The 26,655-nt window shown below is 39.5% G+C and overlaps 2 protein-coding genes across 7 annotated transcripts in view; one reads left to right on the top strand and one right to left on the bottom strand.

Moving 5' to 3' along the window:
- Positions 1-16,348, bottom strand: part of WASHC4 (WASH complex subunit 4) — a 41,195-nt gene extending 24,847 nt beyond the window's left edge. For 5 of the 6 annotated variants that reach the window (XM_027890454.1, XM_027890457.1, XM_027890453.1 and 2 more), the window contains exons 1-13: positions 16,221-16,348; positions 12,421-12,560; positions 11,261-11,314; positions 11,091-11,156; positions 10,872-10,917; positions 8,366-8,433; positions 5,668-5,750; positions 4,604-4,646; positions 3,941-4,044; positions 3,177-3,297; positions 1,591-1,714; positions 1,364-1,491; positions 630-790 (exon numbers count right to left, since the gene is read on the bottom strand). In XM_027890454.1, the coding sequence (XP_027746255.1) occupies positions 630-790; positions 1,364-1,491; positions 1,591-1,714; positions 3,177-3,297; positions 3,941-4,044; positions 4,604-4,646; positions 5,668-5,750; positions 8,366-8,433; positions 10,872-10,917; positions 11,091-11,156; positions 11,261-11,314; positions 12,421-12,560; positions 16,221-16,281 (1,199 nt within the window). In that variant the 5' untranslated portion in view covers positions 16,282-16,348. Of the gene's footprint in view, positions 1-629; positions 791-1,363; positions 1,492-1,590; positions 1,715-3,176; positions 3,298-3,940; positions 4,045-4,603; positions 4,647-5,667; positions 5,751-8,365; positions 8,434-10,871; positions 10,918-11,090; positions 11,157-11,260; positions 11,315-12,420; positions 12,561-16,220 lie in introns of those variants that run through there. The other variant, XM_027890458.1, reaches the window with a different exon arrangement.
- Positions 16,349-23,455: 7,107 nt separating this feature from the next.
- The window catches only part of ALDH1L2 (aldehyde dehydrogenase 1 family member L2), a 33,877-nt gene continuing 30,677 nt past the window's right edge, over positions 23,456-26,655 (top strand). The window contains exon 1 of the mRNA XM_027890461.1: positions 23,456-23,693. Within this exon, the coding sequence (XP_027746262.1) occupies positions 23,643-23,693 (51 nt within the window). The 5' untranslated portion in view covers positions 23,456-23,642. The remainder of the gene's footprint in view (positions 23,694-26,655) is intronic.

Raw genomic sequence — 26,655 nt, 5'->3', positions numbered from 1 at the left:
GCAATACCCTTGTTCTTAACAACTAAAAAAAATTCCATCTTAAGCATATTTTAGAAGAGAAGGAAGTGAGCTGCAAGCTACATGCAGAGCACCAAACAAGAGAAGCTTTTTTCAAATACAGATAATTTCAAAGACCATTAAACAAGCAATAAAAACAGTCACAAAGAAAGAAATGCTTGCAAAGAACGTATCATCAACAAGCAGAGAAAAACTCGATTATAAGCCTACCAGCAACTTACCTCCATAAACACATAGAAAGCAGAGAGCCCTAATAAAAAACAGAGCATCTCGGGTTACTAGACACTAGTTTAAAATAAGAAGGAACTTGAAAGTATGGAAATAGAAGAAAACTGAAAGAAATATTTAGAACTTCCAGGAACATCATTATTTTGGTGTCATAATACACATTTTTCTGAAACCATGACATGAAAAGCAGCTTAGTTTTGACCACAACTTTTTGCAGCAACATTAACACGCGCACACATTGCTGCAGTGAAGTGGAACAAGTGATTAACACCACTGAGCAACACTACACAACAGGCCTAATAATCGAATGAAGAAACCCAGAAACCCATGGTTTATAACCTCTTTGCCAAACAGCATCATGCAGCAGTATTTAGGAAGCATACTTGGTAAGTGACTGTGCCCTCTGCTGCAGAAAGTTCTCCCTTTGTGTTTTTACTGAATGAATACTCTTCTTGTCTAGAAGTTTGGCAGCAGCTGGTATCTTCTGAATCAGGAAGTTGTCAGCAAACCAGATAATGTTAGCTGTTAATGTAATGGCTGGCACCTGAAAGAAAAAAAGGGGAGGAATACCACCAAGTAGCAATAAACATAATTAACTACAACAGATACTACGCCACCATGCATGTTTCTTATACCTCATTTAAGTCAAAACACACAGTTCAGTTTATTCCTATATAACTTTTTTTACAAAGTATTACACTCATATTAAAAAAAAAGTTTCTTTCCTAGAAGTCCACTAAGGACACAACAGGCAAAGTTATTACCACACTAAACAGTATTAGAGATTTTAAACAGTATTAGAGAATTTAATAATTTTGTAATACCATCCAATATGAAAAAGCCCCAATCACCTTTGGACTTAGAGGTCTTCCAAAAGAAATGTTTATAGAAAAGATCAAAACCCACAGCATTTATTCAGCACCACAGTACTCTTAACTCAAACAGTTTTTTGTCCCCAGTGTCCGTGATTCTTAATTCTGCAGACATATTTTTTGTAAATTGTGTGTTCTTTCTTTTCCCAAGTCTCTGCTGTGCTATGCACCTCAGAAAACTATCTCCTTCACGACTGCATATTTATTTCCCCTCATAATCGCTGACAAAAGAATAAAGCATTTACCTTTTTACAGACATCCAATAAGGACTTGTAAAATTTCTTGTCTACAGTCCGAAAAATCTGAAAATGCAGTACGAAGAGGCCACAGATGCCCACATATTTATCTCTCTGATCAATTTCTGAAGGTTCACCTGCACAAACACAGCTTTGGTTAAGTTTACTCCCAGACAAACAATATAAAGAATTTTAGAAACAACGAAGCTGGCAGGAAAAGTATGAGCTTGCATTACCAAGTTTGGCTTCGACGTTTGCAAAAGCTGCGCGAAGAGTATGAGCAAATTCTTCAGCAAACGTGCTGTTCTTTGACACTGACACGCCACCATTTAAGGAATCAAATTGTTGCTCTATACAGGCCTGAGCAAAAAGGAGGGAAAAAACCAAAATAATAATGCCATGAATTCTGGACCTCAAAAGAGTACTGGTTTTAAAAAAAGAATACTGGAAAAGCTCAATGATTTAAGACTAAACTGAAGCAAGTCAAACTTCTACAACACACAGATTTTTAACTATGCTTACATTTTTTAGTATAATAATAGAAAATAATAAAAAACTTTTATAACTGACATTCAAACCCTCATTTTAGTTATTTCCCATCTCCTTTAAGGAGCATTTTTAAAGAAACCATTTGATGTGCTAAACGCTAAGAAACCAGATACGTTTGTATTACTACACTATAACTACCCTTGACCTAAACAAGATTATCATGCAAGTCATTTGTAGGATATGGTTTATGGCCCTGTAGCATAAGATCCCACACTACTGCTGGTGGTTTAAAAAAGTACCAAAACCCACAAAATAGTCAAAAAATAGAAACACATTTCATACTTTCTAAGGATATCAGAGAAGCCTTTAATGGAACCGCATTTAAACACAATTTTAATGTATTTTTGTTGACAAGAGGCATTTGCAGCTCAGTAGGGGAAACTTCCTGAATGAATACTAGTCCAATCCTACTGAAGTCTGGAACACATAATGAAGTCTTTGCACTAATGCAACATTAGGGAAATACAAGATGAAAAATGGATAGCTGGTAGCAATGCCCTTTGAAAGAATAAGCCCAACTGTGCTTAATTATTTACCTACAATACTCCTTTTGAAGGCTTTTACAGAACCCTTCTTCCCTATGCCATTGTAACTTGCAAGAACTGAACAACTCTGCTTTGACCAAATTCAGCAACATTATCCTCTGCCCACTGTGCCACAACATCCAACTTCAATGTCTCAAATACACACCTTTCTAAAGAAAGATGGCTTCTTGTATGAATTTATTTAAGTTAATTATACTGAAAATGTACTAATCCTTCTCACCCACCTGTGCACTCGCAGGGTTTCAGGGGTATGTACCATTCAATGTACCATTGAAGCAGTTCCTAATGACAGCTACCTGTCCCCTAAGCTAAGAAAGGAGTTGTCACACTTAATATGTTTTAAATATTACTGAGGACACTAATTAATTTCCAGCTTAAATGAAGTGGACCTAGGCTATGTAAGCCTGCTCACTATTACACGGACAAAACCAGACTTCCTGATAACACACAGTCCTAACGCCAAGTTGTCTGTGTTTCCCTAATTCGGCAAAACAGTCAGCATTTACTGCTGCCATTCAAAGCTTGGCACAGTTCAAGCGCATGAGAAGAGCAAGGAAGGATGTTACAATAGAGCCTTTTTTTTCCTCCCATGCACAGATGCAAGAGCCAAATTCACACATCACTGTAACCGGAACAAAACTAAAATACAAACAAACAAACCATTCCAAAAAGGGTGCTGCTTTCACGTAGGTTTCCCCTATTATACTGGGGAACATTAATTTCATTACCTGAAATATCATTCCTTCAAGTAACTGGCATTCCAGTTTTAACAGCAGTTTTTCAAATGGCTTCAGTTTATCTTCTTGAATCCCAAACTTGGAAGGGTTGTGATGGACAGATTTTAGCAGCCTGTAAGGAACAAGCATGGAACACATAGGTAGAAGACCATTAAAACACGCTCACAGTTTTATCATATCCTGCACTATTTTGATAATAGATTTTGATTGCCCACACCTGCTCTTAGCAGCAACTTCAAAATTTAAAAAACCCCAAAATCAAAAACCCCACAAAAAACAATAGGTCTGTACAATCAAATTACATTTGAGTAACTCCCATTTAATTTAGATTTTCAAGGAAACAGTTATTATTCCTCTAATTTAGCTACTTTTATAATTGTTGACTCTTCAGCTTTTATTTAAGATAGTTTTATTTCTTAAATCTGCACGCCCATCCCCATGATCAATATAGTTAGGGGTAGATCAGTTCTGTACACAACTAAATTTAATACTGAATATACTTTAAACACCATCAACCATTACACTGTTTGCCAAGATGTTTATCATGTATTGAAAATGTAACACTCAGCACTTTAAAAACTTACTCATGCTGTTAGAAGGACACTGTGGGAGCTTAGCCCTGCTCTGCACTGAAATTTCTGGAAAACTCTTGAGACTACCAAAACCCATGTTCCCACACTGACATTCCAACACAGATGCACATGCTTGCTTTCATCTTGTATGTTGTGGGAGTGTTTTTCACATGAGAGACACACCTCTTATACATGGTCCAGTGATCTTTCAGCGTGGCATGATTGTCAATTATTTCATCCAGAGTGATCAAGACTGTGAGCAACTCTCCTAGATGCTCATACATTGCCTGTTTGTGAAAAAAACAAAAGTACTGTAGTTATTAAAAAGTTTATTGCAGTCATAAGTGGCATATAAAATTTCAGTTCTTTCAATATATTTTCAGCCTACATCAGCTAGAGAGTTAAATAGGAGATTTTGCAGTTTAGTAGCCTAAAGATTTTGTATTTCTTGTAGTGACACAGGGAACATAAAAGGGGTGTCTGCATGCAAACCAAATTCACTGATCTATGTTGACACTGGAGAAACGATTTTTAAAACTATGTGCAGAAGCATATATTGCAATAAGGGAGCATGCAAACACTTTGCAGCTGAGAAAGCTACAATATGACAGACATGGAGATACCAGCCTTCCCACAGAAAGGCCAGAAAAATCTGATTAACAAAATCGAACCTTTAAAGGAGATTCCAAATTGAAAGTTGTACTCAGAAATCACTTTCTTCCTGCTCTTCTCAGGATTAATGATCAGGACATATACATACATATATATATATTATATATATATATACACACGCACACACTATGTATATATATTAACATAAGCAAAAGAGTTCCAAATTATTCCCACCTGAAAATGAACTCCAGACGTCTCTATAATTTTAGGTGCATTCCTAGAAATGAAATAAATATTTTAAAGCCTTTTCAATCCTCAGAACAGATCATATTCATCAATTCTGTGTCATGATGTGTTCTTTGTTTCTTGGAGTACATTTTTTATTTATTAACATAGTAACTTTAGGAAACAAAAGACTCTAAAAACCCGATTGAAAGTATATGCTATGTAAAATCTATATGCTATGATCAGATTTAATATTGTATTTCTAGATGTACAGCATGTGACTGGTTTAAAGCACCTATTGTACTCAGTGCACATGTCTCAGCAATTCCCAATTCAGTTATGCTAATGACAAGTAGCCTTGATACACACAGCTTGGGGCTGAAAAAACAAAAACACTTCACATATGCAATCAAGCCATGTCCAAGTTACAGATCCAGCACCACACAGAAAGTCTACTTTGTGCTGTGGTGTAAGGCAAAAATAAAAGCAACAAATAAAACTGAGAAGAATGATGCTATCCTATGGGGAGCAGGGAAGGAATTGAGAATACTGCAGTGATACTGAAAGGTTAATCCAACAATTCTATTCACAACTAAACTCTCCTCAGTTCTCAAAGGAGGTAAACCAAACAGCCCTTACTAAGCACAGTTTCAGGTGTTAAAACCATGGTTGTTCTGTGAGGAATATACACCAAGATTTACATATTTAAAACAGATTGTGGAAGTGATCTGATTTTTAAGCTTCTGAAGCTATTGGTATCTACTGTCTGCTCTCAAACAGAGCAAGGATGAAAAAAGTAAAACAATATCTCTCAAACATAAAGACTAATTGCTCCATCAAAAAAATGAGAAAAAAGTAAAATTCTTACATCTCATTATATATAAGCACTGTTTTTTCTGAAAATCAAACAAAACCACTTCCTTAATAGTTTACAAAGCCCAAATTTTCACAGAAAAGCACTATCCATATCTCTAGACAACAATATTCCAAAAACGACCATGCCTTAAATAGAACATTCACATTTTATACATTTAACTGCATTATAACAATACAGCATTTTAGGGAATAATTACTTGTTGCTGGTATACAGAACAGCCAACTGATGCACTACATTCACCACCACTTCATAACATCGGGTAACAAAGCAAGACAGCTCCTGAAATACAAGAAAATAAAATGCTCTGAAAAGGAGTCTGGGACTAGAAGCTACCAAACACAAGCTTCCAGTACAACTTGGACTATTTATACTACTGGTTCAATGTATCAAAGACAATAAGAAGTGACTTGACAACAGCGCCCAAGTACTTGAAGGAATAATATCCCTGGGAGCAGAGGCTGTGCTTTTTCCCCCACTAGATTCAAGAGTCACACTCTGGGAGCTGGTGATAGTCAAATTCGAATTAAAATTACCACAGAAGCCTGTACTAACCATAAGAGTGATAAGACACATCATATTGCTTTAAAACAAACAAACAAAGCTGATGTCTTTGAGAGACTTGCTTGGCTAAAGCAGAACGAGAGCTCAGTTACATAACACACAATGAGTAAGAATATGTCAACTCTGACCACACAAAAGACTATCTTAATTTCTATAAGGGATTTTCACAAGGCATTCCTTGAGCAATAGGATAAACTAATCTGAGTTTCTCTTAACTGCAATAATACTTGCTCATTAACGCACCTTATAATCCCATCGGGGAAAAATCCATGTGAAATGAGTCTGGCCAGCAAGCACACGGATGGCTCCATAGCAGCCAGCCCACACTGGCTAAGCAGCCAGCCTGCCACTCCTGCCAGAAGACTGGCTAACAGCTGAATTCTGTCTTCCTCTCAGTCAAAAATAGATCTTATTTGGGCTTCTGCCTTTTATTAGTCACCAGTTCTCACAAAACATTACTCCTTATACTTGTATTGCTCTAACAAATGCAGCTGAAATAAGCCAACAGATTCCAGAGGATCATGTTGTCCAGAGACAACAGAGATCATGTTTCCTGGGTGGGGGAGCACCACCTACCATTTTAAAATTTACAGGAAATAGCCCAATTTAACAACACATGCATATTAGCAACTACATAATACAGACAAGATGATAATTTTAGAGTTCTTCAAATATGCTGTCCTCTGCACAATCAAGAGTACCTAACCAGTGTTCTCAGAGCATTATTTTGACAATATTTTAAAAAAATGTTTTGACATAGCAAACTTGAGGCTATTGCATATAGATAATCAAGGAATCCCATACTCAGAAGAGCCAATAAACCAACAGGTGGACATTAGCTCTATGAAAGCAACTTTTCACCTCTTTTGTCAGCTTCATATTTTCACGCCATCCTTGGGCATATGCTTATAACATTGACCACAAGAGCATTTCCTAGTCTATGGATTTAGACTACTCTGAGTGGATTTAGGAGAACACAACAGGTGAAAAAGAACAAAGTCCACAAGGAAAACATTTCCCTCATAGCTTTACCCTAAGCAAGACACATCTGTGAGCACAGTAAACCGGCCCTTGGGGGTAACATCTTTCATTTCCCTTCCTTCCAAAGTTTCTCAACATTCCCTAACCCATCGTAGCATACATATGAAGTGAGCTGACAAGCAATACTCCTGTATTTCTATACAGTGTTTACCCTTTAAATACACACATCAGCATATACCCCATAAATTAACAAACTTTTTCTATGGAGTGGGCTTGCAATATGCATAGATATCCAGATCCTGCTCTCAACTTCCACCTGGACTCAGGAAAACCACAGATACACAGTAGTCCCATCTCAGAGTCACTAAAAGGTCTCAAACATCTGATAGGAGGAAATAGAGGATAAAGAATGAAACCTACACATTTGATAGGACAAAAAGCTTGGAAAGTGGGAAAAAATCTAGGAGATCCTAACTGCACTTGGGCATGGTAAAAGAAGTTGAGAAACAACTTTCTATATAACAACTTCCTACAGCATTCAACGTGTTATGACTCAGTAATGACTACTGTCATGCAACTATACAGCAAGAAGAGGAATTTTAATCTTTGTTAAACTAGAATTTGTTTAAACATTCTAGAGGCTTCTCGTTCAAGCTCTACTTGGACACAGATAATTCATCACAAGCAATATTGCACAAAAATAGAAACATTTTTGGGAACAGGTCAGTCATTTAAGTTATATCAAGGACAAAAAACTCTACAGTAGACTGAAACCCAAGAGTACAGGAAATCCTCAGAAGAAAAACAAATCCTGTTTTCATGCAAAGGACCCTGAACTACCAAACTGTATAAGAAATGAGTGTTATTCCACAAAAGTCTGAATGACTTACAAGCAATTTTTTTCCAGGTACATGTTTTAATTTTGCTTTCTTCTATCAGCTAAAAAACCATGCACAAGGAAATTAATCTATTTCCAATGTCCAATGAAAACCAAAGCTTATAATCAAAACCATAAAAATAGCTACCTTTAACTTTTCTATCAAATGAAAACAACCTCAATTTATCTTCTCATACTGAAATTTTCTTAAGTAAATTCTAATTTCTTGGAGCAATTACACCAAGCGTAATCTCTTCTCTCATTAGACTTCCAGAGACAAGTATAAAGAAACCTCAAAACAATGTGTGATACGTCAGCTGGCTGTGACAGGTCTGCAGGCAAAACATAGTAACATATCAAATGACTGCAATGCCTTTCAACAAGGTGCAGACAGGGTAAGGCACACTGTTAAATCCACTTTGCAAGTAAAATTAACATTATAATTGCTGTCAAAAAAATCAAAACATACGCTTACCTGCAAGAAAGAAACAAATCTTCCCATTTGTATTTGGCAATCACCTTCCACCATGCTGGAATCTGTGGCTTAAAAGAGAAACATTTGTCAACGCCTTCAAAAGCCTGTGTTACACCTGTTAAATTAACACTTAGGTTTGCCCTCCGAGCCATTTGTTTGTCATACAAATGGAATGCACTATTATAAATGTATTGGTGGAGCCTCAAAAACTCTTGATTTTGCTTTCCTAAGCTGGACTTCTTTTTGGAAGTTTCTTTCTCATTAAAAATTGCATTATTTATAAATTAGACACAAAGCAGGAAAAAGTGTCTTGGTCACCTGAAAGAAAATGAAGAATATGAAACACAATTCTTTAATGGCATACGTATTACATAACTTCATATAAAAGTTTCCATTTTTAAAAAGTTTGCACGACAGCACAAGGTATTTATACTGCAAGGAACATCCAGATGTTATTTACTGGAAGAATATACTACATGACTAACCAGAAGGAAAATCTTTCCTCAAGAAATTGATTTTCTTTTTGCTACATATCATCCTGCATAAAAGAACTGGCTCATCACCACAGCTTCACAGCATTATCTGCATGACAGAACACTAACAGAATACTGCAAAAATACAATAATTACATCACCAATGCCAAATTCTTTCAGTCATCTGGAGCAGTTTTAACACCAGCTGACAAAATACTGGGGTTTTTACTGTGATTACAGATTGATGCTCTAGACTTAATTTTTCTACTGGACAAAAAAGGCTTACAGTTGCAAGTCTACTGCCTAAGAAATGCAGGTCTTATTGCATTGTAAAATATGTTCTTTCAGAGTAGTCAGAGATTAAAGGAGTCTCCATACTTCTCTAAGATGGAGCTCTAGGACAAGATACTAAATATTGTTTCCCCTTTACACATTTGATGTCACCTTTACTCTGTTTAGTGTATGTCCCAGAAAAACCTATCCAACTAACTATTTAATAAAGTTCCTAGACTATCCCTAGCCACTGAAAAGAGAGATGGGGAAAAAAATGTTTCTTTACACAGATGGAAAAAGCCAGCACGCTATTTGTTTAAATTTCAACCATCCTTGAGCCAGTAACTTTGCCACTTGTTTAAAGTAAGCAAGCTTGCTGTTATCAAAGCAAATGCTACAAGGAGGGATATGGAAGTGGAGAACATAAATTTCTGCATTCCTGCCTAACTCACAGAAGGTTCACCTCTCTGTTCCTGCCATTCCCAAGTACTGCCAGCACAACACCCACCAGGAACAAACTGCTGCTATAACATACTAATCTGCTACAGTCTGGCTTTCTCGTGCCACAAACATGGAGAAGTTTTAAGGGATCTCCTACTATCATTTTGGCAGCAAAGACTTTAAAATATTTATAACCATGTCTAATAAGACATGAGAATCTATGAAGGAAAAAAAAAACACAAAAAGACCAAAAAAACTACCCACAACTAACGCCCAGACTTTTCCATGTTCCTTAACCACAACGATCGTCTTATACAGCACTTGAAAGAATGATAAACAGTCCCAAGCTCCAAGATTTCACATTGCCTGGTATTTCTGTTACAGTCAAGGCTCTTCAAAAGCTTTGAAAATGCCCTTCTACAATCCTATTGTATTACTTTTCTCTCAAATTACTGAAATAGAAAATAAAGTTGGGTGATAGGTCTCTGAATCAGTTCATTGATATATTCAGTCCTCAGGATCAAGATCTGTGCTTATTCCCACACCAGCATCCTTTAAGGTGGAAGCTCAAGACCAGTCACTTACAGGAGTTACCAGTTTAAGTCCAAGACAAAAAGCAGCTTTCACCTAAAGCAGCGTCTCGTGATGTGTCAGTTGAAGTGACTTACAACCACTTGTGCCTGTGCTACATCATGGTCTAAACAGTAGTGTGAGTACCGTGACCTGAACTTCAAGGGCAGGTGACATTAACACACTCCAACTTCTCTTGGAGTAACTGATTGCATAATAAAGGAGGCAGCACTTTGGCCAAGTTATTTATTAATGGTTTCATTGTTTTTAATAATCAAATCACACATCTCTTGTTTTACTATAACCAATGTAAACTCTAATCTCAGTAGGAAATAAGTTAGTTTAGGATGCGTTTACACATGAAATATATATTTTCAATGCCATACTTGGAAAAATAGCTGCTGCAGTAGATAAGCTGTATGTTAGACATTTAATACAACATCAGCAGCCCACACTCCCTACTTCTCATTTAAACAAAGTTGCAACAAAATTTCCTGTTAATGTAACAATACTTACAGTAGCTAACAGGGCTTCAGGATACACCTTATTATTATCTTAAGCTCATTCAAGATAGTTAGAAGACATTAACATATATCCCTATAACCTCAAAGTTTGCTACTTGGTGTGCATCAGTTAAAGACACAGAAATCACATATCCATACTATAAAATTACAGTTATTGTAGCATTTAATATAACCAGAAGTAATAATTCAAAACTACAAACTTTTACAGTAAAGGGAGCTACTTACCTCCTTCTCCATAAAACAAGAGGCCATTATAAAATTTAGTTTCTGCCTAACAACAAAAGCAGAAATTTGTTTTTTAATAAATAGGATATATGTAATCATGCCACAAATATTATTTAGACATCATATCTTGTTTCTTTACAGTTAACGAATAAATCAATAGATCAGCTTGCCAATCTGCAAACATTTTCACAGAAAGTAATAAACGTTAGCTGAATTTACCTCATATTTTAACTTCTTGATTTCACAACAAAGAGCAGCATACACAGTTATTACTTTGTTTAGAACCTAGACTCAAAGAGGGAAAAACCACACAGATTACAAATATATCCACATTTAGAGGGCTTGATTTTAGGTAGAATAACTTTATCTTTTAAGCATAAAGCATTTACCTTGTTTTCTGTCTTTATGAGTTCCAGTAGGGAGGACTGTTCATATGGCAAAAGCTAAAATTAAAATTTAAAGAAAAATAAATAAAAAAATCACAAACAAACCCACCAAACAGAAATAACAAATTAACAACTTTAAAAAACATTGGTTAAAATACACTTATCCAACTAGCCAAGTATTCTCCCCAGTTTAATCTCCAATAGGGTCTGCAATAGGAGAGCAATAATTGCACATTACTGGCAACCTGCACTGCAGGAAACCTTCGCTCTTCACATTTACATGGAAATACCTTTCATTTACTTGAGGCAGAAAGGTAAATCACTAGGTACACTATACAGCATTTACAACAATTTACTTACAAAACTTGAAAAGCAAAAGGCTGGTAATTATGGAGTAGGGAAAAAAACAGCTCAGGAAACCTAAAACTTGAATTTAGAATCCCAAATGCCGGAAACAGGAAGGAGAAAATATATCTCTATGCAGGCACTGACATTTTCTAGTGAAGTCAGCCAAAATATTGACTAGTCCGTACACATCCAATACTCTGGTAGCTCTACACATAATTTACTCAAATTATTCCGACGGACAATTGCTTGAGAGTGCATCTTCAGCACAGATAATTTCCGTTTGGCAACAGTAGTGCTTTTAAATTTCATCTGCAAATTCAGCGAAGAGAAAAAAATAACACTCCACAGAGGACAGAGAACTTATGACCAAGAAAACAGCCGCCTCTAGAAGACAGCAAACATTGTACCAAGGCCATTAAGTCAAAACACAAGCTATAAATACACACACAGTTCGTCCTGCAGTTTTACAACTGTTAGTGAGCTCACCTGGAACCCCAAATCCCAGAAAAAAACACCAATACCCCCAGTGAAGAAGTTTGCTGGAACTAGCCCTCCCAAGAGATGAAGAATTAGAAATTCATTTAACTTCAACTAGTATCCAAAAGACTAGAAAATAATAATATGGAAGCATCTTCCCTTGTGATGTGCATCAATTTATCAATTACTTGATAATTAAAATAGTACTGGATGGGTTTCTCAAACACAAAAGTCAAGTTTTAAGAGCACAAATGCATAAAGTTTTTACTTCTCAGGTTTTGAAGGCAAGGACAAACTAGGAAAGTAACAATTGCAATGTATAGTAAATATATCAAGACCTTTAAAGCAATGGGATCAAGACTGAAGTCCCAAACATCTCCAACAGAGTCATCCAAAGCATCTTCAATTCTCTTCAGCTGAGACGTATATTCCTCAAGAAATTTTCCATAATTCTTCAACTGCACTTCAGCATGAATTTCTGAAAATTGATAATAATTATACAGTTTTATGGACAACTCAATAAACTGCAATATAAAAAAAAATTTAAAATTATTTAATCTGTTGCTATTTAGCTTTAGTCCTGTATTTCTCATTTTGCTGCAGCAGTTTTCCTTAACAGAACTGCATCTTTAATACAAAGTTCATGATTAAAAACAAGCCTGTAACTTAGTGTCAGTTTAAAAGAAATTCAAATACTACTCAGAGAATATCAAACATCTAAGTGGTTTGCAGAAAATTATAAAGGTACGTATATTGTCAAACTAAGAACTTAACAATCACACAAGATTCTGAGCAGAGAAACGACTGCAGAAATTGTAACACCATTGGGTGAGCCAGTACCTAGGCAATAATGGGTCAATTATGCCACTTTGAGGGGTCTAATTATTTTGGCCTGAGTAGCAGCAGAATTACCAGCAATCCTCTTTCCACCCTCTCCCTGCTACCTCTCTGTAAATTATTTGGGCATTACGTAGGAAGCTTATGGATTTTAATCATTCCCTCCACTTGCAAATTCACTTTCCCGAAGCAGAATTTTTCTTCTGCTGGACACTGAAACGCACAGCTGTCCTGTTGGTGTCAGGGGCCAGGAGCTCCAAAGGCTAAAGTTCAGCTGGTAAAATACCAGCAATGGTGGTATTAACTACCAAAGTAAATCTAAAGCGATTGGTCCAAAAAAAGTTTCATTCTTTCTATTTAGATCTTTTTTTCTTTTACGACGTTTCCCACTTCTCCTCACATTACATACAATTACTGACTTCACTGCATAATCTGAACTGCAGAGTGAATGATTACAGTTCAAGGCTTCTACACTCAGTAAGGAAGTACAATCCTTTTGTGAAGACTAAACTGTCTTGCCCATAATTAGATACCAAATCTAACAGCTTGTGATCTTGTGCTATTTGTTGGAAATAGGATTATATAAAAAATTAGAGAATACAGGTCAGCTGAACAACCAAACTTTTCTTAAACAAGCATTCGATTTCCACGTAGCCTTAATGTGTGCCCTTTTCACATTTCAGCAAGTACGCTGGTCTAGAAAGTTAAAAACAATATATTCTTTTATTCTGCACGTTCAACCACTTGCTCATCTTCATTGCAAATAACTGAGACAAACAGTAGTTGATGGATACTTTCCTGGGAAAGCACTGCTGAATCAATTATCACTTAAACACGAAAACATCCGACTGAGACACTGCACCAGGCAGAAGGGGAGGACTGAATAAAGACAAATTCATAAGGAAAAAATGAGAATGACAATGCACAGAAAGGTTGAGACTGAGAAAGAAAAATTACTACAATGAAATCCTGCACTAATTCTACAATACTACTTCAAAAGCAGCAGCAATGCCAACTGTAAGGACACACAGACTGCAAAGCCGATCCAGCCTAGACAGTGCACAGGGATTGTCAAAACAGGAGACAAAATCTCATGTAAACAGATAAGAAAAAAGTGAACAAAATGCTCTCCATCAGCAGTATGCACTCCAGGCACTGATGCAGAGCCCTTGAGTTGCATCATCGATTATTCTATTCCATCAAATTCATCTCATCTTTCAGGTTCCTTCCAGTGCATCTTCTGGAAGCTCTGCTGCAGAAACCAGTAAAACACTGACAGATGCACAGCCTTGCTGAATGGCAGCATAACCAGCACCATGTCAGCTTCAGTACTTTACTGCTAGAAAACCTGGAGCATGGAGACATTATTATCGATATAAACCTCACAACAGAGGTTGCTAGAGACCCACAGACTGTCACCATTCCAGCAGCCAAATGATGGACTTGAACAACACTACAGCTCAAATAATATTAAATATTTACAAATACTTAATTATTGATAGCCATCAATTTGCCACTTTGTACTGATCATCTATAAAATAAGAGACAGGTGTGAATAATTTCCCACTACCATAGAGAGACAAGAGAGTGAAAGCTCTTAGCTAGGAAGAGATAGGCAGTATTGAACTGATAAAATTACTTGGAGATGGGGGAAGCTTTTCAAGATGAAGAGTTTTAAGAATTTTCCTAAATAAACTGGCTCACATGGATGAGCAAAGAGTAATCATAAAAAGCAGTTCTCATCTTTTCCTTCAGAGCACCGTACATACTTCATAAAGTATAATCTGCTTACAATAAAGTTTGATTTAGTTTCTCCTCATGTGACAAAACAAAAGCACTATAGTTGGGACAGTGCAAGATATCAACTCAGCAGCACAGATCCCCCAACTTAATCATAACTTCTTCCATACAGTCAATAATGTCAATGTTCAATGAAACTTATTTCCACAGCAGGATTTGCAAATGCCATGCCCATTCATATCTAAGATAGAGATGCAACAAACCAGTCTTACTTAGTATCTTGTGTCCTCAGCTGAGAACGTTGTAAATGCTAAAGGTTAGTGATCCAGTGTGAAAGCAGACAATAGGTACAAAAAAGTGCTTTTGAAGTCAGAGGATTTTTCTTTGGCTTTTCTCTAGGAGAACGCTGTGTGCTGCTCCTGATGGAAGACCAGTCTGTTTGTTCACCCTCAAGATGATGGTAATGGAGCATATTATGTCATGTAAAAATTTCTTGTAGTTGCACATAATGTCATGGTCAAACTAGCGGAGATCTGGCATTTTGAGTAAAAGCTGCATTTTCTTTCCACAGCTAGAGAACTGGTAAAAAACTCTGCTCAGGGCAGTGTCAGTTTCCTCTGAAATCCAGACTAAATCAATATGGTATTAACAGTATCATCCCCTGGGATGACATTATAGGTGAAACAGTTGGGCCATGAGTGGCATATTTTCACAGCAACACCTGGTATAATTAATTTGGCACAGTTCAATTTACAGTGTGTATTACAGTGTGACAACCATATACGTTCCCTGTTTAGAAAGTAGGTCACCTCCACAGGCTGAGTAAAACGTGGATTTTGACGGGCACACGAAGCCACCGTCAAAGACTTCATGATCACAAGGTCTTTTTATTTAACCACATTTTAAAGGTTAAACTGCAAGTTACCACCCGACGCCATGCCAGAAAGCCTTTACCAATGAAAGCTGCACACAACTAACTGCGTGCAACGTATCTTGATGTGAGTTCACTAGATAAGCAAGGAAGCAAATGCAAAAATTTGTGAGCTGCGAGAAATGATCGGGAAGCAAAGAAACGCCTTCCTCACGACAAGCATCTGTTCCTCCTGCCCGGTTCGTGCAAGAGAAGAGTCACACAAGCAGCCTGGCCCTCTCCGGGATACCGGAGGAGACTGCTCAAAGGGAGTAAAGGATGAAGGGCTGGAAAAGCCACCTCCCTCCACCCCAAAACAACCCCGACAACTACGGAGAGGGCGGTGGGAGGAAAAGGTCACGGCGCCCGCCCACCCCCGCAGGCCTGGCCGGGGCAGGATGAGCGCCGGGATGAGCCGGGGGCAGGGGCACAGGGCAGGGTCCACGGGGGAAGCCGTGCAGGGCGACCTCGCTCAGCAACCCTGCCTCCTTCCTCCTCCTTCCCTTCCTCCTCCCTCCCGTTCTCCGCGGGGATGCAGCGGGGGGGTCCGGGAGGGGAGCAGGGTCTGCTCAGCCCGCGCCTCCCCCCGCCCCGAGGCGGTTCCCGCCGCAGCCCCGCCGGCCCCGCCCGGCCCGCCCTGCGGGCGCTCACTCTGCGAGCCGTCGTCGAGGCGGTCGAACTCCCAGTCCGGGGAGAGGGTCTCCAGCGCCATCGCCCACCCCCGGCAGCGGCCGCCCGGCCGCCCCTGACTCAGGCGCACGGGACTTCCTGCCCCGCGCCCGCGCCGCACGCCGGGAAATGGAGGCGGAGGGGGAGCCTGGGCTCCGGGGAAGGAGGGGGCGGGACAGCGGTGGCGCCGCTCCGCCGCCCCTCCCTCCGCCCGCCGAGATCGAGGGTCGGGGCCGCCGGGAGGTGCCCCGACGTGCCGGTCGCCGGCCTCAGCGCTGAGGGAGAGCGCGGGACAGGCAGCGCTGTGCCCCGGCCCTTGCGGCGGGGCAGGGCAGTCCGCTCCCTCCCCTCCTTCCTCCGAGCCCCCTCAGCTGTGAGCTGGTCGTTCTGGGGAGGCAGAGCCGGCCTCTGTGGTACCGGGACTTTGGGAGCTTTCCCGCTTTTCCCCTGGGGTTCGAGAGCCCAGCCCAGCCTGTCTCACAGCGACTCCCCACTCCGCCACGCCGCTGGCAGGAGGGAAAGCTTTGCCGGATAGCGGCGATAGCGTGACACACACACACCGACACGACCCCCACTTCCCCTTTATGATGCTGGAGGAAGGAAAGGGTGGGAGAAACTTCCCCAGCTCTGGGGGAGGGTCTGGAGCTCAGAGACAGCTGTGCGGGGTGAGGGTGCAATGGGAGACTCTAATCATCCCACTGTCATTTGTGGTCGCATGGGGCCATGAGGTACTTACCTGTGTGCGGTCAGGCACTCTCCTTTTCCTTTTTTTTTTTTTTTTTTTTTTTTTTTTTTTTTTTTTTTTTTTTTTTTTTTTTTTTTTTTTTTTTTTTTTTTTTTTTTTTTTTTTTTTTTTTTTTTTTTTTTTTTTTTTTTTTTTTTTTTTTTTTTTTTTTTTTTTTTTCTTTTTCCCCTACGGCCCTGGTGGGTGTAATATCAAAGAATAAAAATAGAAGTACTTTGGATAGGAAGAGAAGTAGCCGTTGAGGGCCATTAACAGTGACCACAGCAATTTCATTAGCTCAGCAGAATCTGTAGCATCAGCAGAAAAGGAAATGGCTTCAAAAGCAGTATCGCCAGGAGCATCAGCAAAGGCAGTGGAGAAAGAGCAACAAAAATAGAAACCCAGATGAGAGATGTATCAGTAAGTGCACGATCATCCATAAAAGCTTCCTCGGTAATGTAGCAGGTCTGAAAATAGAACCTCAGATTAAAAGGAATCCATCATTTGGAATCTATTGATTTTAAAAGTTTCTGGGGATGAATGATCTGGTTGGCAGGTTTATTGTTGATGAGTTTTTTCCTATTTAAAGTGCATTCTGTGAGACCAACCTGGATCTGGGAAGGTAGAGATCAAATTTAGCTTTGTGTGAAATGACATAAAGAATGTTGACAGAAACAATACTTAGAATAAGGGGGGTTTTTAACCTTTATTTTTTTTTTTAGGAAGAGAACTCTGTCTTGGAAAATGTTGCCAAATAATCATAATGTAAATATGTCAATATGTCTCCTCCCCTCATTGGCTTCTGTGCAAACCCGAGATGTTCACATTGGGAGGTTAACAGGACTAGAAGTTTAATTGTGCGGAATGTTGACAGCTGGCAGTGAACACAAGTGTCTCTAAGGACATGATAAGTATCACAGAAAATGAAAACACAATTTACGCTGACTTCAAGGATTGAGTTCTGTCTACAGCCACGGAGATACAGCTTTAATTAAACTCTCTATAGCTGCTATACATTAATTCAAGGCCAATTTTGAAAAACAAAACACAAAGAAGAGTTTTCTCTACAAACAATATGTGCTTTCTTTGAAACAAATATTGTTTCTTTCAGCTGTGGAAGACTGCACATAAACAGGCTTTCAGACTGCTTTAAAAGTATCATCAGGCCTTTCCTTCTCTCTGAAAAGGGTGTCCTTGAATTCTGCAGGATGGTACAAGAGCAAAAGTTGTAGAACTGGCACTTGGTAGGCCCTGCCTTCCTCACATTTGAACTGAATTTTTAAAGAATAAAATACTGTGGGGTTGGTTATTCCAAGGCTGTGAGACACCAAAACTGCATCCAGGGTAATCCAACTCGTTAGTCTATGCAATGGCCACACTAAAGAGAGCACTGTAACCCTCACAGTGTAAATGATGTAACCCTTATTTTAAATACAGGAAAAAAAATTATTTTAAAAGAAATTGTATTTAAACACTACATTTTTTTAAAAAAGGAGCAGGAGGCTCCATAACTGAAAAAAAAAAAATCACAATTATACTCAAGTAAATACACCAGTTATATTTTATACTGCCATTCATGATCCATTTATTTAAATGACTGATAATGGGGTTTTCCTTTGGCTCCCTAGGTGGCAGTGTTTTGTTGCTTACACTGAAATTATTTAGGTCAATTCTAGATGCTGCTAGAATTCCTATTTTTTCTGAAAATCTGATTTAGATTTTGTCTTGAAGACTGTTTTACTGACAGTAAGACTGACTCAGGTTTGATTGATAAGTTTGCTATGCTGTCTTATCAGTGAATGGCTTTATGCTGTTCAGCAATGTGAAATTCCTGACATTTTATAAGCATCATTTCTGAAAGTTGGGTGACACTCACAGCTTGCATTTGTACCACGAAACTTTTATGTGGTACAAGCTTATAGGAATTGCTAAGATTGCTAAAAATATCTGTTAGAATGAGTCTTTAGACTCTGTTTAATACAGGGATTTTTGGTAAGTAGACTATTACTGAACATGGGCATAGTTGATAAAGCAATCATTTCTTTCGGTCAGGCCAAAATGACCATGAAATGAAATTTCATAGTGGACTTTCACAGGAACTGAGTGAAATGTGAACATAAATATGTTCCAGCTGAAATTACTTGTTACAGATTGGTACTAGAAAGGATAGGTGAGAGAATAGACTCCAAAATATAGCAGAATTAATATGATACTATGACTTTTATTTATGGAGTGAAGTGGGTAGGTATCTATGGATTCATAAATCAACAGGGGCTTGATTCCATGAGGTATTAAAAATCTTTTTTTCTCTGAAATTATCCTGGTTGGAAATATCACCCCACACTGGACAATAGAGTTTCCTGGTGTATTTTTAAACAGTATTCTTCTGATAGTTGAAAGCTATTGAAAACTTTAACAGAGCATCCAAACAGGAACCATTTTATTAAAAAAAAAAAAAAAAAAAAAAAAAAAAAAAAAAAAAAAAAAAAAAAAAAAAAAAAAAAAAAAAAAAAAAAAAAAAAAAAAAAAAAAAAAAAAAAAAAAAAAAAAAAAAAAAAAAAAAAAAAGAAAAGCACCCACAGCAGAAATTACTTCTCTTGTAAACAAGCAAAGCTCCACCAAGATTGATAGATTAATAATTACTAGAATTGTAATTACTTACAAGAGAAAGAATTTGGCTTGCTGGATCTGCAGGAAACCAACTATTCTGTACGTCTGTGGAATGTTTGATGCTCAGCTCTGAATATTTTAAATAAAATAAACTTCTTGCTCAAAGTTTTTGTGGCAGAATTCCCAGAGAGGATTTACCATCTGAGAGCTGCTCTTTGCAGCTCTATTCCACAAAGATAACAATAACTTTTGAAAACACAGTTTCTATTTTACTGTGTGGAATTTGAGAGACTTCCATTTATGCGTTGGAGCAATGCACATGTTAGTTCTTTCTACTGGTTTAAACTGGCAAAATAATTCCCTTTCCTCATCAAATGTATGCCTCCTTTTGGTTACTCTGGAAAAATGAAATGTTAAGCATAAGGTTTTAAATGGTTGTCTATTTCAGACCTCTGGGAAAAAAAAAAGAACCAAAACAAAACACCAAAAATGTTTTTAATACAAATATTGCAAAGATAAAACACCAAGTAACTTTCCCATGAAATCTTGCTTCAGCAAGTGGAAAAATATGAAATGTTTCTATTGTTTAAAATTTTAGTTGAAACTTGTCATGCAATTAACATACTTAGGGAACAACCATACAAAGCCTTACTTTATTTTTTTTAATTACTTGGTCTTTAAAACTGGGTGAACTCTAAAGTACTCCTGAGGAATTTGAGTCTGAACTATGACCAAATCTTTAATCATCATGAAAAGCTCCATCAGGGCTGATTTCCAACAATAAAAAGCCTATGCAGGGCTAATTTATTTGATTACTGAATCCCAGGGCATGATTTTCAAAAGAAAGCAGATCCTGGAAGATTCCAAGTGGTTTCCCAAGCACTGCAGTATGTGCACCTACTCGGTGTCTCGTGGAACACAGTTTTTCCTAATGCTCTTGCCAAGTCCTTCTGATGTCTTCAAAGATGTAATTGCAGGGTTTTGCCCAAAAGCTAAAGCTTGACTTTAAGAACAAGGGCCAGAACTTGAAGGGGAGAAAAAAAATCAAAATAGAAACCTAATATATTAGATGGGCTACAAACAGAGTTGCATACATTTGCACTCATAACACTGGAGCTAGGATTTTTTTTCCCAGGTTAACAAGAAACTGATAATTTGTAAGGTACTTTTCTGACTGGGATACAAAAATCAACAGGGAATGCTTTGTGTCACTCTTTTCCAAACAACATAAAATCCAGAGGAATGCATTGTAACTGTTACAACATTTAACACTGATGTTGGAGTTTACTGTGTCACATGAGACCTATTGCTCATTGTCAGACAGGTCAACCTAATAATTTTCTTGATGCCAAAAAGCTTGGAATTTGAATTGACTGTAACATTTTATACTGATCCTTGAAATTCTAAATAGTCAATTTGTTAAGTGGTTGTTAAAACCCATGACTATGAATTCATCACTCTGATGATAAGTAAGAAGCTAATGGTATGCAGATACCATCCTTGCCTGTGGTGTACCACACCCATATCCTCGTTTGTCTACCTGCCCCTTTCACTTCTAGGAAATCTAAAGTAAAGCCCACATCTCACCTCCCAGCTCTTCTTTATGCCGTGATTCTGCTGACAACAGCCACAGGATTTTCCCCTTTTGTCACCTGACATTTTAGCAGTCCGTGAAATAAATGGGGATATATAGTTGACTCAATCAGTTTGGAGTTGTGTTTGGTGATGAAGGTATGCCAACTAATTAAACACATGCATTGTTGTATTGTGTATCGTGCATTTTGTGTGTATAGGGAATAGAGCCGTAAGTTATTACAAATTGCTTACCTAGGAAAACCAGGTATTTTGCCGTAAGCCTGTGTGTCAGTGGTTAAATGCCAAGTGTGTCATGTTCTAGTTGGAGAGGATTTTACATCGTGAAACAGGATTTGAAGTTTCATGAACTTCAGCAATGCTTGAATCCAGCTCTAAACCTTCCATTATAGGACCATTTTGATGCCAGCTGTTATAGTAGAATTTGATTGCACTCTTTTGTAGGGAATTTGTGCGACTTCCATCCATCAGGTCATAGGAAGATTATATACACTTTCATTCCTTCTGCTGTCAGAAGGAGCGAAATAATTTCTTTACTAAGGACTGTCTATGCATCTTATTTGAGCAGATGGTGGGTTTGATCTGTAGCACAACTATCTTGTGCATGAGCATATTTAGCCCCTGTATTGCTGATTGTTGATTCCATTCAGGACCACTTACATTTATGGGACTGTCAAGAGCCTTGAATAAAGGGCAGGATATAGTTTTGCTATACAGGAGTAAAGAAGGGAATGAATTATGAGAGTCACAATGCAAACCCTTGTATGACTTTACTCTGGGGAGAAATTGTGTTGTGCCAATCTGGCTTTGGTATTGTCACAATTTACCTCATGCAGCACTTCTCCTTCCTGTGTCCCCTGAACAGGGAGAGAAAGCTGTACTGCAGCTGTGCTACGTCCTTAAGGTACGGCTCAGCATTCGAAGTACTCCAAGGAAGAGGGTGGGGGCCTTGGAATTAATCCCTCAGGCTTACTATCACAGTTCTTTTGCAGGAAAGCATCCCAAAAGTCTCAGTGAGAAATGAATGTTTGCATGTGTTAGGCAAGACTGTGTCTACTTTATTTTCTACTGTAGCAAGATTTCTGCAGATTGCAACTTTAGCTAAAGCATAGGAGGTCCACTGACCTCTCTGACATGGTTCTGACATGGTTCACAAATTGGCCATAAGGAAAACTTTTCCATTTTTGCCTTCCTTTTTTTCCTTACAGGAACAGCATGTATTGTAGTTTATTACCCACCCTTGTTTTTTAAGTGTAGATGGGGTTTAACCCTGACCCAATTTTCAATGATACTTACACTACTGCCATGCTGTCTCCATAGCTCTGTCTAGAAGACTTTGTTGTAGTTTATGAATAATATTGAAGTTGAAACATTTGTATTAATGGAACTCAAATCCTAGAAGATTTTTTAAAAAATTATTAGGTAGAGTGAGCTGCTTTAAACATACTTGGCAATGTTGGTGATATGGATTTCCAGGAAGTCATTAGTGGTATTTAAACCGCATTACTGGCAATTTTGGCATGAAATAAACTGAAAATTAATGTTGATAATCTACATGATCTTTGACTGCCACTTGACAGATTCAAGGGAATGTCTCACCAACCTGCTCTGTAGAGGGAACAAAGCTGAAAGACAAGCGACTACTGGAGAGGATCCAGTGGAGGCCACAAAGATGATGAGGGGTCTGGAGCATCTGTCTTATAAGGAGAGACTGTGGGAGCTGTGCCTGTTTAGTGTAGAGAAGACTGAGAGGGAATCTCATTAATGCATATAAATATCTCTAAGATGAGTGCCTAGAGGATGGTGTCAGACACTTTTCGGTGATGCCCAGTGACAGGATGAGCAGCAATGGCCATAACCTCAACATGAGGAAGAACTTCTTTACCTTGTGGCTGGCAGAGCACTGGAACAGGCTGCCCAGGGAGGTCACAGAGTCTGGTGACATTCAAACCCCACCTGGAAGAGTTCCTGTGTCACCTCCTCCAGGTGGTTGGACTGGGTGGGGGATTGGACTGGATGATCTCCAGAAGTCCCTTCCAGCTCTAACGATTCTGTGATTCTGTGACTCCCGTGCTCGCGGGCAGGGAACTCCTCATCCCCTCCAGCTCGTCCCTGCCCTCGGGCCCCGCGGCAGCGGCGGGGAGGGCTCAGCCCGCCCCCGGGGGCCGCGCCCCGCGGCGGGGAGCGGGGGGCAGCGGCGCCCGCCTGGCTCCCGCCCCTTCCCCCCCGAGGCCGCACGGCCCCCGCGCCCCCCGCCGTGCCCCACGGGGCGCCGAGGGGGCGGCAGGTGCGGGGCTGCCCCGCTCCCCCCTCCGCGGGGCGGCCGCGGGCCCGGGCGGGGTTGCGCCGCCGCGACCGCGGATGCAGGGTCTGGCGGGGCGCCAGCGGCACCGGCGAGGGTTGCATCAGACGAGCGGAGCCGGCTCTGTGCTCTCCGGGCGGCCAAGGGAGCCGGGGACCCGGCGGCGCTCCGCAGGATGCTGCGGACAGCCCCCCGGCTGCTGCGGACCATCTGCACCACGGCCGCGGTGAGCAGCGCGGGCGGGCGGCGGGGCACCGGGGGTCCCGCCGGGATGTGCCGTGCCGAGCCCGGGAGCGAACGGGCTCGGCGTGTCGCGCCGGTCCGGGGGCAACCAGGGGCCGAGAGAGGAGGGGGAAGTGGCGGGAGTGGGCATTTTCCAGGATGTGATGCTTATTGTCTGGGCCGAGGTTTTAGTAAAGCGCGTACAGGCACGGGAATGTCGGGAGGGATCGGGAAAGGGCTTGGTTTGGGTGCAGAAGCTGCATCTTGCCCGGCTGTTTTGCGGGCGGGATCGCAGCCATCATCTGGGCGCTGCATCTTGCAGGGATGTGCCTGGAAACTGCAGGGAACAGGCACCGGCGATGCTTTGATAGTGCCCGGTAATCGTGTGTCAAGAGCAACGTGAGTGTAGCTGTTCACTGCCTCCCTCATGCTGAGATTTGCCCTGTGAGAAGCTGAAGGCTGCCTTCTCAGTTAGGAAGGACCATGCACGTTCCTGGTGCCAGAGGGAAGCCCCCCGCTTTGGCCTAGGAAGACTGTTTCGTTTTTGACCTTCTCACCACCGGTTCCTCGCTCTGGGATGGTGGGTTGCTCAGGATTGAAGTTGGTGGCCTAAATTCCTCTGCACCCCACGGTTTAGTTTTTCACAGCTCTCTCTGTTTGTTTAAAACCATTCTTTATGTCCTGTTTAATATACAGACTGCAGAACTCCTGCAAGTAGCCGCTCCCTGAAAGCCTTGTCCGCTCCAAATTGTCCAGATGTATAGGTCTTGCAAGTTGAATGAGGCTGGGAGAAGATTTTTTTTCCTTCCTAGAGGCTGTTGTTTCGTGTTTCACTGCTCAGTTTAGCGTGAGGACAGAAATCCTCCTAAGGGATCTACATGGAAGGTGTTAGAATAAGGAGATTTTAATGCAGGCTTTTTGGAAATGCAATCCCAGTGCCAAAAAATGAGAATGAATGAGTGAATGGTGGGGAACACATTGCCCGTGGATGTGTATGTAGATGGAGGCGGGGCTCTACTATAGGTTTCTATTTGGAGGCACTGGAGTTTTAGCACATGTAGGGTGATCTCCGTAGAAATAAAGCTGAAGTGCTGGTTTTCAAAGGAGGTATAACTTTGTATTCCTTTTACAAAAGATGTAACATCAAAATATTTATTGCCTTCACTAAATTCTTACACAAACTAAATAAAACATTGTAATCTTTGTAACCAGAGTAGCAGTTACTAAATCTTAGTTTTCAAGGAATTTGATTAGAACCTAGTAGCCAATAGAATGTTAGACACACATAAAAAAGAGCCAGTAACAGAAAATTATTTTTATCTATGAAATAAATATTCTCCTGTTGAGAAGTTTTGTAACTCTAGACTCTTCTTAGAGAAGAAAATGTAGCTGTTGGACTTGTCTTCCCTTTTTAGGAACCAGAACTTAACAAGATAGTTACCGACATTTGTCAGGCTGCTTATCTATGCAGTGCTTAATTCTATTTGTTAGTTTTATTATTGGTTAAGCGTTTTGGAGGAAAAAAGGAACCAGAATGGAATCAAGCATTAAAATATTCCATATCTTTTAATAGGCCATTGTAAAATAAATTCCAGTATGCAACAGATCGTATGGACAGAATTTTTAAATATGGGAGTTAAATCTGTGCTTTTATGTTGAGGTGGTGAAATAGATGTGGACAACTTTCAAACACACTGAGCATTCAGGATTTGTTTGTACTGCTTGTACAAACAGTTCTCAGGTTTTATGCTTCTACCTCTATTTTATTTTCTTCATTCTTCATGAGTACTTGAGTCAGGGAAACATAATTACTGTTAATCTGTGTTATGGTATAAATAAAATAGAAGGTTAAAGAAGGAATTAAAAGTTCAGACAATGAAAGCAACAGAATTACAGTAGAGTGAACACCAACTTTGTAAATTCTTTTATTTTGGCAGCACTGTCATAATAACTACATTATTCTATGATTAGTCATAAAAGAAAGGCCAGATCTTCCTAAGCCACCTGAATTGCACTGTTTATTATAACTAGGAATCAGGTAATCTTACAAAAGTGCAGCAAATGATCCAGTCTGATATCTGTTCATGCGTGCTACACATTTGTAGTCGGCCAGGCTACTGCAAAAGAAATCTGATATAATCTCTTAACATCACTGTCAGAAGCAATAAGAAGTTTAATCTTTGCGCATGTTAGTGATAATGATGGAGCATCCATCTTGTATGTTATTCAAAATCAAGATTGTTCGGTGTTTTTTAACAAACTTCCTTTCTACAGCTTCTTGATGAATGCTAGCAATGGTATTCTGGCCAAAATGAGCCATTTTTGCAAGCAAGAAAACACCAAACTGTTTCCTTTTCTGTGTAATCTTATAAAATTTTCTGTTTTAATTGAGTGTTATGTCAACGATAAATTCTTCTAAAATAATTTCCCACTTTTGCAACTCTAACTCATTTTAGGTACAAATACTTGAGAAGAGTTTCCAAAAGGGGATACAGAGTGGCTATAAGATATCATGCAGTTGCTCAACTAATTTTTCAAGTAAAACAAAAAATGGAGGTCTGAACTTGTTGTCTCATCATGCAAGCCCTTCCAGACAGATTTATTTTCTTTGTTTTTTACTCAGTAGAAATCCTGTGCCTGACTGACTTGTGGGTTTTTTCCTGCTTTCCACTGATGGCAGTCTATGTGTTAATGCATTACCAGTCTAAGCCAGATGTTACACAATAATCATTCACAGGAGAGGTAACTCAAGAATCACTGCTCATAGCACAGTTACCAGATCCATCTTGCAATTGAAACCAGCCTGCAAGTGTGAGACAGCAGAGCAGATTCACTGCCATGCTAATGTTTTTGTGCACTAAAGTGAAGAAATGCGACTTAAACACTGTAATCTTCTCAGTCTTGCCAGTTTTGGCTTGTTGTTTGTTTGTTCCCCCCCCTTTTTTTGTTTGTTTGTTTGTTTGTTA

This window comes from Empidonax traillii, unplaced genomic scaffold, assembly GCF_003031625.1.
Source record: "Empidonax traillii isolate 1590-97213 ecotype Southwest subspecies unplaced genomic scaffold, ASM303162v1 scaffold289:size826226, whole genome shotgun sequence".
Taxonomy (NCBI): domain Eukaryota; kingdom Metazoa; phylum Chordata; class Aves; order Passeriformes; family Tyrannidae; genus Empidonax; species Empidonax traillii.
Note: the sequence above shows the minus strand (reverse complement) of the source record. Positions and strands in the feature narration are given on the sequence as shown.